This window comes from Dama dama, chromosome 7 (genome assembly GCF_033118175.1).
Source record: "Dama dama isolate Ldn47 chromosome 7, ASM3311817v1, whole genome shotgun sequence".
Classification (NCBI taxonomy): domain Eukaryota; kingdom Metazoa; phylum Chordata; class Mammalia; order Artiodactyla; family Cervidae; genus Dama; species Dama dama.
Genome location: NC_083687.1, coordinates 29,480,250 through 29,491,757, shown reverse-complemented (window position 1 = coordinate 29,491,757; position 11,508 = coordinate 29,480,250). Strand labels below are relative to the sequence as shown.

The 11,508-nt window shown below is 51.4% G+C and overlaps 1 protein-coding gene across 2 annotated transcripts; it reads left to right on the top strand.

Annotated features, from left to right (window-relative positions):
• The first annotated feature begins 43 nt into the window (after positions 1–43).
• LY6G5B (lymphocyte antigen 6 family member G5B) lies at positions 44–2,461 on the top strand. Of its 2 annotated transcripts, none has more exons than XM_061147075.1 (3): positions 44–817; positions 948–1,076; positions 1,393–2,461. In XM_061147075.1, the coding sequence occupies exons 1-3, from the start codon at positions 694–696 to the stop codon at positions 1,767–1,769; spliced, it is 630 nt and encodes a 209-aa protein (XP_061003058.1). In that variant the 5' UTR covers positions 44–693; the 3' UTR covers positions 1,770–2,461. The 2 variants fall into 2 exon arrangements, with proteins under 2 accessions (XP_061003058.1, XP_061003057.1); XM_061147074.1 differs by having other exon boundaries at positions 1,366–2,461.
• The last annotated feature ends 9,047 nt before the right edge of the window (positions 2,462–11,508 follow it).

Sequence of the window (11,508 nt, the reverse complement as noted above, 5' to 3'; positions counted from 1 at the left end):
AAGTTGAAAACCAGCACAGATTTGTACCCAATAGATTTGGGTGATGTTTTTAGGACTGGGTGTAGGGATGTACAGAGATTACAAGGAAAAGACAGAAATTGGATTTCAAAGACTGGAGAAATATTTACTCTTTTTGTGCCACCTATAGTTGGCTGTTTAGGGGATGTAATCAACATCACTAAGTTTTATAAGGAAAGTGGTCCCAAAAGAAACTGAACTGTAACGGGTGGGGAGAAGAGGTTCAAGGTCCAGAATTACTGTTTTGTGGTGTCTGTGTGCCCCCTCCTGGGGGAGCTGAGACATGCTCATCTCAGAAGGATGAAGGTCACTGGGTTCCTGGTTTAAGTTTCTCCCAGAACAATAGGGACTGGCCCTGTTTGTGTAGGGAAGATGGCAAATGGTACCAGAGAATGAAACTAATCCATGGACCCTGGAGGGGCGGGAATAGATCTTTGAGGGACACTCAGGACAAAAGTAGACTGCTGGATTGGGGCCCAGATATTGCCCCTGTCTGGGCTACTGCTCCCACATTCAGGAACCAGACCAGGTGGGTGAGGACATGTCCTCCTGCCAAGTTAATTGCTTCCTGCCCCAACCAGGGTCCTGCCCCAGGGAGGAGTATAGCTTTGTACCTACAGCAGCTCCTGCCCAGACTACCTGTCAGAACCACCCTGCAGTTCAGGCTCAAGGAGCATGGTCACGGGAAGGTGGGGCTTCTGGGCACTCCTCAGGGACTGCCCCTCTCCCCAGAAGTCCATGATGAAGGCCCCCATGCTTATAGGTGCACTGGTCATGGTGGGCTTCACGGTGGGAAAGGGTAAGTGGGGCAGGGGCAGGGAAGGAGGGGTGGCTGAGTACAGGGAGGGTGGCGGTGGATGAGCGGGATGTTGGAGGGCAGGGAACTTGGAGTGGGCCAACACCACCATCTGTGTCTTCCGCTTCCCCAGCTCCTGTTTCTGAAGTCCGGACCTGCCACCTCTGCCTCTTAGAAGATCCTACTGTAGGATGCATTTCAGGCTCAGAGAAGTGCACCGTCAGCAGCTCATCCCCGTGCATGGTGATCAGCATCAATGACGGTGAGTTGAGTTAGGCAGGGAAGGGGCCACTGGCAGGACAGCCCATGGGGTTGTCTCCTCTTGTAAATGAGGGCTGCTTGGGGCCTGAGGTCTAAGGAGATGGAGGTTTTTGGTAGGGGAGGGGTCTGGGGTTCTGGGGAGCCAATTAAGCTAATTTCTTCTGGCCTCTTCTGCAGGAGTCTGGAAAGGGAATTGGGTCTAGGTGAGGGATGGGAACAGTCTGTGGAAGGGGTGCCAGGTTTGGTGACTGGGAAGCAGCAAGGGTTATTAGTTTTCCCTTCATCTCCAGATAACAAACCTCGCTTCTTAATCCGAGGCTGTGGACAACACATATCCTACCGCTGCCAAGAAAAGCTGCCCACCTACATCTCAGCGTACTGGTACTCGGCCCAGTGCTGCCAGTATGACTACTGCAACTCCTGGTACAGTCCCCAGCTCCAGAGTGCCTTGCCTGAGCCCCCTGACAGGTCCCTGGCTCTGCCCCTGTCTCAGTCCCAAATCCTGTGGTTCTACCAAGCCCTGAACCTGTCACTGCCCCTGCCCAGCTTCCCTGCTGGGAAGGAGCCTTCTGAAGGCCTGGACCCCCTGGCTGGCCCACCTGTGAATCTGAGTTTGTCCATTGCTGACCTGCGAAGCATATACTTGTTCCTCAACAGTTCTGGACTTTTGACTCTTCCCTGGGCTGGTCCCTGACATCTTGCCCTTCGGAGATAGATTTCTCTCTGGTCTAGCATCTCACTCCTGACACCCCAGCATCATGCATTGTCTTCTCAGAACACTCACATCCTTGGGTCTGTAAGTTCTCAGTCTTCCTTTCCTTTGTCCTTCCAGTGTCTATATGGTTTTGGTCTAGTCTCCTCCCCCATAAAAGCAGCTGGCACTGCACCCAGAGCCCTTCGACCACCTAGAAGATAATCTCAAATGCGGATTCTGCCTAGGCTGACCTGGGAAAGGCACAGTGGTTTTCTCAATACTGTCCTGTTATTGGAGTGTCCCATCACCCCCATGCCACCCCCCATCTTCCTTGATCTCTCTCAATCTGGCTATTTCCAGTCTCCTATACCTAGCTCTGAAAGCTTGTGCCAGACTGAACTTGCATCAGAAAGGGTGAAAGCTGGACTTCCGTGCAGGTTTCCTGACTGAACACTGGTGCCCCTCCTTCACTGTCTACCACCCGTGCTCCTGCCTGGTTGGCTGCGTGCTCTCATCTCTTAGCCCATCATCTCTTATCCCAGTCTCTGGCTTCCTCAGCTCCACTTCACATCTCTAAGCCATGACACCCACTTGCACAGATTCCCGGGGAGAGGAGGGGGTCTGTCCTTTGTTCTGTACTCCCCAGTCCCCCTCCACAATAAACAAACTGGCCAGAGTCTGTGTCACATTTTTGATGAGGGCAGGCTCAGGTGTGGGCAAGTGTAGACAAGTTAAAGGTAACTGGACGTGGGGTTCAAACAGTGTTGCAGAGCCCTGCCCACTCCACTTGGCCTTGTGGCTTCCTCAGTGGCCTGCCCCAAACAGCCCACATCCATCCCACCCTCTGCTTGGCTGGAGATCAAAGTATGAGGATTATGAATCTTGCCAGCCTTAAACACACCCTCCAAAATCTAGGAAGTTCACAGGTGATGTCAGGATTTTCCACAAGAGAAAGGAAAAAAACCACCATGAAAACACAAGAGCAGACACACAGGTCTGCATCTCTGAGTCACCTGGAGCTGAAGCACCTGCGTTCTTTTCAGGATCCTGGCTGCCAGGACTGGCTCTGTGGAAAGTCTAGGGGAAGGGGGTGAGGGAGTACAGAGTACACAGAGATAGGCTCTTTGATTTTAATTTGAAGAACTGCAAGCATGCAGAAAGCGGTAGTGAATTTTCATAACTCAACCTTCCCCATGCATTCAGTACACACTGGACACACCGCTCTGAGCCAGGCCTGGTATTGAGAAGCACCAGGACATGCAGATGAGTACAGCCAGGTGTCCACCCCTCCAAATCTGGTGACCCAGTACCAGGATTATGAAACATTCTGAAAAGTAGTACACCTCTGTGGCTGGGAGGCCCAACCCCAGCTCCTCTGTCACTTGGATAAGTTGGTCTCGGCCTCACTATGGTCACCTCTCAAGTAGAGATAGTGTCTCAGGATTGAGAGAATGTATGTGCACACAAATAGAACTTACGGGCTCAAAAACAGATATGCCTTAGAGACAAAACACACTGATTTTGCCCTATTTAGTTTTAAACCATTTTGGCCATAGAGATGTTTGCACACTTTTAGATGGGTTTTTGTAAACTTACACACCTGTATTATACCATTCGCCGAGTTAGCATAAAGGCCTTTATGAGCACCCAAAGCTGCCTTCAGGCCCCCTCTTAGACCCTCTGCTGTCCCAACCCTTAGGAGTAGCCACTGTCCTGAATTTCATCGTGTTCTTGATAAAAGTGACATCAGCAGGATATACACTTACCTATACAACATTTTGCACTTAGATCTCTGTGGCCCCTGTAACTGCCTGTGCACTAGTGGGAGAAACCAATGTTTGTTTCTAGATAAGGAAGCAGTTGGAGGTAAAGAGGTACAAGCCACTATGTTCCTCTCTTGCCTGTGTGTTTTCCGCCATGACCTTTGACTTCAGTATAGGTCAAAGGCCCAGGTCTGTACAGCTCTAGCAAATCAAACTGGAAGGCAGCCTTAGAGGCTGAGAAGCCCAAGGCCCGAAATTGAGGTGAGTTACCATGATCCTTGAAAAAGGAAATTAGTCTGGGATTAGAGAGGACACTAGGCCTTGCATCTCTCCACAGAACTCCTTCCCCACCCTCTCTTCCCTGGGACTGGTTCTTTCACAGCTCCACTCCCACCAGCATACCCCCATGGACCTCCTGGCCAGTCCCCATCCAGCTCTGGGTCTGACAGCATTTCTGAGGACATCCACTACCCTTCCGGTTTTAGCCACAGGAGAGCTTCCAGTTCCTCTTAACCTGAGAGCTGAGTCAGACACAGCTGCAGGTCGGGGAGTCCCTTTCCTGTCCCCATGATGGAACAGTCAGGTAGTACCACATCCCTCAACCTCCATATCCACCAGAAGAGAGAGGCAAACCAGACAGTTGTACATCTATTTATTTTGGAGGAACAGCTGGGGACTTGGGGTGAGAGGACTGTTGTGGGAAAAGAAACGAAGCAGGGCAAGGAGGTATCCTTGAGGTGGGAACAGACAGGAGGAAAGATGTCAGACTGAGGATTTTGGAGAGGGAAAGTGGGAAGGGGCAGAGTGGAAATTGAGGGGTGTTGAGGGGCATCAATCAAGAGGCAGATAGGGCTGGGGTCTAGTAACTGCCGCTGAGGGTGGCAGGGAGGGCTGCTCGGGGGAGGCTGGACAGTGTCCCGACTGTCCCCAGGTGGAAATCAGGAGGACGGCTGGAAATTGGCAGGATTGTACTCCTGAGGTCTCTACAGAAATTCTAAGAAATATATATCATTCTGTTCTGAGGGTTATTGCAGAAATTCTGGAAGCAGCATCGAGAGAATATCCAGAAGCCAAACACTGGAGAGGCGCGGGTGTATGAGCAGTCACTCAGCTGTTCCTTGCTGCGGCAGTCACTCACCATGGTCTCAAAACCACTGTCTGGGGACAGACAGCAGCAATCAGTGACATGGAAGTCCCAGGCAAAGCCCCGAGCCCTCCCATCCCCTCATGCCACAGGGACTGACCATCACTGACTCCATACCCCACCCTGGACCCCAGAAAGGCAGATCCCCGGAACTGGACAGGGTCAGGGAATGCCAGGGAATCACCAGCCATGAACTCTGTGGAAGATTCCCATGGAAGGTTGGTGGGAAAGAGCCATTCAAAACACAGTGTCAGGGACTTCCCTGGTGGTCCAGTGGCCAAGACTCTGAGATCCTAATGCAGGGGCCCCGGGTTTGATCCCTGGTCAGGGAACTAGATCCCGCATGCTGCAACTGAAAGATCCCACTAAGCAACTAAGATCCCATGAAGCAACTAAGACCTGGTGCACCTTAAATAAATAAATGTTTTTTTAAAAAATTCCTCTAGGAGAGTAAAGAGGAAGACAGCAAAAGACCAAACTCTGGTGAACATGAACTGTTACGGCTCCAGAAGAAAAAGGCAAGACTCAGTGAAGGAGGCTGAGAAGAAGTAGTGGAAGATGTAGTAGAAAAATGGTGCTGGTAGGAACTACCGCTGACAGATGGGAAGAAGGCAGCCCAAGGAAAGGCCAGTGGATCTGGTGAACTCTAGGCCTGCAAGGCTGGGTGTTATAAGGAGGGTAAGCCAAGAAGGGAAGAAGAATGGAAGTAGTGATGTGGAGTAACTGTAAAGAAAAGGAGAGAGAGAGGGAGTGGTAGAACAGTATCTTAGAGTTGTGGGAACCAGTTGGGGTGCAGCTTAGAAGGCTGGTAGAGACTCAATTCGGGAATGGACTGGGCCCAAGATGAAAGGAAGAGGCAGCTTACTGTTCTTTATGAGCAGAGTCATGCAGCTGCTGCCCTTTGGGACAAGGCAGGTGTCAGATCCCAGAAGGCATCCGAGCTCCTTGGTCTCAAAGAGGCATCGATAGCAGCTTAGGTATTTGTTTAAATGTTCCCGTTTAATGATTCCTGGATCATGCAACTCAGACTGACCTGGAACACAGAGAAGCACTGACCCCAAACCCACCTAATTCCCAGACTGGTCAACCCCATTGTTCCCTCCTACCTCCCTACTCAGAAAACCATAAAATCACCAATTCTTGAAAACCACCAGGCTTAATCTAACATCAGAAGCTTTAGTTCTCATAAAAAATCTCCACTCTTTACTCTCATACCTCCTGAAATGAGGAACTCATTCATTCAACATGCATTTGAGGGGCTAACATGCTTAGCACTCTACAAGCCTCTAAATTTAAAGGTTAGGCAAAGCAGTTCATTCCAACTTTTGGCAGCCCTGTTAAGACAGTGTTTCCTCTGTGACTTGGTTTCACTGTTCCTCACCCAACCCCCAGACTCTCTTTTGAATATGCTCTCTTAATCTGTAATGTTCAGAGTGTGAAAACCTCAGAGCATATCATCACAGGACAGGAAGAATCTCTCCTTTCTGTAGCCAGGAGACTTCAAACAGCCCAGGGCCACATTCTTTGTTTGGTTGTCCTTTCACTGAACAGACTCATGAAACTTTGTCCACTAAAGCCCTCCCCAACTACACCATATTCATCTCCCTCCTCCTCTGGTCCCGGGCCCAGATCACATGTTACTGTGCCCCCAAAACCCACTTTCAGACCCAGCAGAGCATTTGGTATGAGGCAGATGCTGAGCAAACACTTTGGATCTGGTTTCTGTGTAGATGGTGCTTTGCAATCAAGTGGAGTTATCAGGCTGAACTTAGCCTTGTTCTACGCTGTGTATCCTGAGGCTGTCATCTGGCACGTTCCCCCAACCCTTCCCATTCTGTATTGCCCTCAGATTCTCAGAGATTCCCCTTAGTATCTCCATTCAGGTTATTGCTGTTGAGTGAGACAGCCTTGGGGTAATCACCAGAAATCTCCCTCAGAGATTATTAGTCTGTTATCAGTCCCCAAGCATTATCCCACCAAGCCCACCCATCCCATCTTTCCTCCTGCCTGGTTTTACCTGAATGTCCTTGGTACATGTACTCAGATACTTGGTATCAGGGTTTCTGTATCCAGCAGGTTAGAAAACCCTTCTGACCCCATTGAACCACTTACCAAACACCAAGCTCATCATGACCAGCACTATTAAGAGGACTATGTACAGGGTTTGATTCTGGCTACCTGCATGGCCTTCCATAACATACATGACTGCCCACCAGCGTCCAGTTTGGCCTTATATTGGCCTAAGAGAAGTGGGCAAAGAGGAAGGGAAGAGGCAACATCCTTTGGAGTGGAAATCAATGAGAATCTACAGCCAAGGGACAGAGTGTCCTCACCCACGGCCCTAACATCTTGGTTTGGAAATAAGGACCCAGCAATGGGGGAAGGAGAAGGGAACCTTCTTTCAGGTTAATTCAACAGACATTCATTAGCTCACTGCATCAGGTATTGGGGATACAATACTGCACAAAGTCCCTACCCTCACAGAGCACAATCTAGAGTGGAAGACAAGTCAACAATGATGGAGGAAGGGGAAGAGTGTTTCTGGGGGAACTTGGGCAGAGCAAACCACTGACAAAGAGATTCAGCAAAAGAGTACAAGATGAGATTTCTGTTTGTAAAAGGTTTCTGAGGCGGGGAAACCAGTTAGGCAGCTATTCCTGAATCCAGTCACAAGATGGCGGCCTGGTCTAGCAGAAGAGAGGGAAGCCGACAAGTGAATGAGCAGCATTTAGAAGGAAGATTGGACAGATTTGGACTTAGACTGAATGTGAGGTGAGGAAGGGGGAATAGGCTTGCCAAAGGGAATGACTATGATAACATTTTTCAGGATGGGGAAGACGTGTCAGAAATCCAAAAAGTGAGGACACCTGAGTCGCGAGTGACCCTACTCAGTCCAGTAGGGGTTCCAGAAAACCAGAGCCTTTCCCTACCCCCCACCCCACCCCCCGCTTTTCCGGTCCCGCCTCAGCTCAACCGCAGGTCAGTGGGTCTGATCTCCGGTGCCCATCGGCTCTGGCGCTGTGAGCTCGCTCTCCGCGCCTGGCTGCACCTCAGAGCTTTTGGGAAGATGCGAGGGCGGCCCCCAGCCCAAGCTCAGCTCTTGGCCAGGCGGCTGGAGAGAAACCTGAGAAGGTTGCTCGCTTCGTGGGGACCCAAGCATCCTGCCCTGGTGTGTGTGTGTGTGTGTGTGTGTGTGTGTGTGTGTGTGTGTGTGTACTTAGTTGCTCAGGGGTGTGTGTACTTAGTTGCTCAGGGGTGTGTGTGTCCTTAGTCGCTCAGGTGTGTGTGTGTGTGTGTGTGTGTACTTAGTCTCTCAGTCGTGTCCGACTCTTGGTGACCCCATGGACTATAGCCCTCCAGGCTCCTCTGTCTATGGGGATTCTCCAAGCAAGAATATTGAAGTGGGTTGCCATGCCCTCCTCCAGGGGATCTTCCCAACCCAGGGATCAAACCCAGGTCTCGGCACTGCAGGCGAATTCTTTACCGCCTGAGCCACCAGGGAAGCCTGCCCTGGAGGATCACCTAAAGTACTATGCAGCTTCCCCAGAAGGTGGCACTTTGGTGTCAACATCCCTCCCACACCTGGATGCTGCTCCAGGCGCCCCATACGCTTCCTCCGCCAGGGGGCCTCCTGGGCCCACCTCGCCTGCTCCGTCGTAATCTGGCCAGATCAGTCTCTGTGAGAGACAGGTTTTTAGCTTTAAGGGTCAGGAGGGCTATGGAAAGTCCTCGGCTTCCAGAAACGCTCCACCTGCACCAGCTTCCGGTCTGAAGGTCTGGAGCCAGGCCCAACCCAAGGATTCCCTGCTGTGGTGCCAGATTATTCAAGAATCATCCGGCCTCAGGGTGCTGATGAGGAAGCTAGGACGAAAGGATGGAGACACACCAAGAAAGGTGGACGCGAAAGAAAAAATACGAGAGAAAAACACACACCACTGCGTTCACCTGAAGAGCCTTGGCATGATAAAAATAGAATTATTTTAGAGAAAAGTCAGAGTAATGGCGAACTGGGGAGGAGCACCTGGCATCGATATAAATGTTGAATGAGTGACAAAAAGAATCAGAGAGCGGGGGCTGTTTTCGAAGCAAAAAGGGCAAAGGGGAGGCAGAAGGGAATTGCACGACACCCTTTGACTCCCTCTCTTGAATAAAAGCGCAACGAGAAGGGATTAGGGGAGCTGAGGTTGGGCTCCCTGAAGGGGTCGTCCTGAGAGGTCCAGAAGACCTGAGGTGAAGTTAAGCTACCGTGGACGCAGAGGGTCTGAAAGGGGCCTTTTTCAGGGGGCGTGGCCTTAGGCGCATTGATCCCGCCCTTGCTTCTTTTTGCTTCTCCCGGTCCACGAGACTGGGCGCGGCTTTTGCGCGCGCAGAGCCTCCCCAGTTCGTTGTCACGGTGACGGGCCCTTCGGAGGCTTTCCCCGGTGAAGAGGCGGGGCGTTGCGATAGTCGCCTTGGTGACCGCAGCAGCTGAAGAAATCCAAGCTGAGGGCCCCTCCCCCGGGACAAGCGGTATCTGAGGGTAAGCAACTAAATTACCAAAGCAGATCGGGCCTCAGGACAGAGTGCTGCAATTAGGGGACAATAAATCGGGGTGAACAAGGGGCAGAGCTGTAGATGATTGGGCCAGGCGAAAGCCAGGTTCTGTTAGGGGAGTGGCCGCGATAGCGCGGTCTAGAAAGGAACTAGTAAGGGCATCTTTAATCCGAATAGAAATGAAAGGGAAAAAATGAATGAGTGGGTTCCTGAGGGAGCTGGAAAGGCTTGCTAACTGGATGGATGGATGGAGACCTGGCTATGCCCGACACCTGGGATCCCCACTCTCTGGAGCCTTACACCGTCGGGGCCCTCATTCGTGACAGTGCAGGAAACACATGCTCCTCCCGGGGACACGGAGCAAACCATCAACCCAAGCACGCAACTGAGAGCGGGAGTCCAGCCCCTCACACTGGGAGCAGCTAAGGTATAGTCGGGGCCAATGAGACGGTAAGATAAAGGATTCAGCCCAGGGGCGATCCCTTCTTCCCATGTTTCCTATCCGTTTGCTAGCTCTCCTTTTTCCCAGCCACCATCCCCTCTCCCAGTTTGCCCAGCAACTCTGGGATCCCTGGGTATCCAGACCTCGATTAGTTCCTGCCACAATAAGAGCCAGAGCCCCACAGCAGGAGTGGTGTCTGCATCTCAGCTGGTCTCCTGAGACTGCTAGAACCCTGATAAATAGGGTGAAGAATGGACGGGGGAGCTGGTCCCACCCTGGGATAGGGGGAGTGGTTCTGAAAACACAGCTGCTGTAAGCCTTGTCAGATGGGAAGTCATCTAAGAGGGTAGAGTGAGACTTTTTGGGTGGCGTGGTCAGGAATTCAAATATTGAACCTCACCTCTCCCCACTCACTTCAGGTATCCAAGGGCCCCTCATGACATACCCACTGTTATCTATAGAAAGTGCAGGAAGAAGGGAGAGGGGAAGTGGTGGTAGAGCCCGGTCAACGGATTCCCTACTGGCCATGGCCAGGAGGAAGGAATACTTTGTCTCTAGGGTGTGAGAGGTGGGGCCCCCTATTTGCGTTTAAGGAGGTTCCCTTGGCTGAACAAAGACTTGGTTTCCAGGGGACTAATGTGACCTAATGGATCTGGAAGGCCAGGTTCAGAGTCATGCAGCTGGTCCCACAGCTTCACATTCCACCCTGTTTGCTCCCTAGGACGGGACAGAAGGGAGGGGTGCCAGTATCAGCTCTGCAGTATTGACTAAAGATGGAGCATTGTGGAGCTGCAGTCAGTCTCTTCTAACCCCAAATAGCAGACATCGTGTCATCTGACAAGTCTCAGATCACTCCTTCCAGTGGAGGCTCAGTGTTTCCCTTGAAGGAGCCACTGAGCTGGTTGGGGCAGACAGCCTCTGCCCCTGGGATTGCAGGGGAGCTTTGTGCATTGAGGTTGGAGGAGACGCTGAAGTTAGACTGTATCCCGAACCTCACCATATAGTTGCTCATCTTAAGTATCTTGTTCAAAATGCTGGGCCCAGGGTGGTAAACCTAGGGGTATTTCATCTGGGAAAGAGGTTTCCAAGGGAAGAAGGTGGCCAAGCAACAAAGTGATGGGTGGGAGAGGGATTCATTCTGTTCCACAATGTCCAAGGAATGGAAATAGAATGGAAGAAATGGCAACCCACTCCAGTATTCTTGCCTGGAGAACCGCATGGACAGAGGAGTCTGGTGGGCTACAGTCCACGGGGTGGCAAAGAGTTAGACATGATTGAGCAACTAATGCTACAAGGAACCAATAGTGTTTCCTGGTTCAAACCAAGAACATTCTAACAGCTGTCCAGTAAGGCGAAGTATGGCTCTGGGAAGACCTGCGTCCTTGGCACCTTGTCCTCAGTCCCTGGCAGGGCCTGTGTTTGTTGAATTGCAAAGAGAGTGTGAGGAGAGAGACTTGACATGGTGAGGAGGCTGTGCAGGGCTTGCTGCGTACAACATGGGGAACAAGCCATTCCTCACTCCCCATGGAAAGAGCAAGAAGTAAGCAAGGAAAACTGGAGGTACTGATGCTGAACCATGCAGTCTGGACCTAGAAATCAGTAGAATTACTGCATAGGTGTAAGTCAGGTGCTAGGAAGTACTTTGTAAACAACAGAGCTCATGAACTGTGAGCATTGGAGACAACTGTGGTCTCCTGGGGTGGTTGTATGTAGGAAGACCTAGGCAGGCACCAGGGAGGCTGCACAGTGGTGATGGGTAGGCATGCCAGGGAAAGGTGAGGGCTGGGGACCCACTGCACAAGGACAACTCAGGTTGGGGGCTGATTGCCTGGGGCAACAGCAGAGATGGTGAGGGTT

What these genes read in the sequence shown, in the direction of transcription:
- LY6G5B (XM_061147074.1), top strand. Translation starts at nt 694, where the DNA reads ATGGTCACGGGAAGGTGGGGCTTCTGGGCACTCCTCAGGGACTGCCCC. An exon ending in GGGCTTCACGGTGGGAAAGG is followed by an intron (nt 818 to 947) that starts GTAAGTGGGGCA and finishes CCGCTTCCCCAG; the next exon opens with CTCCTGTTTCTGAAGTCCGG. An exon ending in GGTGATCAGCATCAATGACG is followed by an intron (nt 1,077 to 1,365) that starts GTGAGTTGAGTT and finishes CTTCATCTCCAG; the next exon opens with ATAACAAACCTCGCTTCTTA.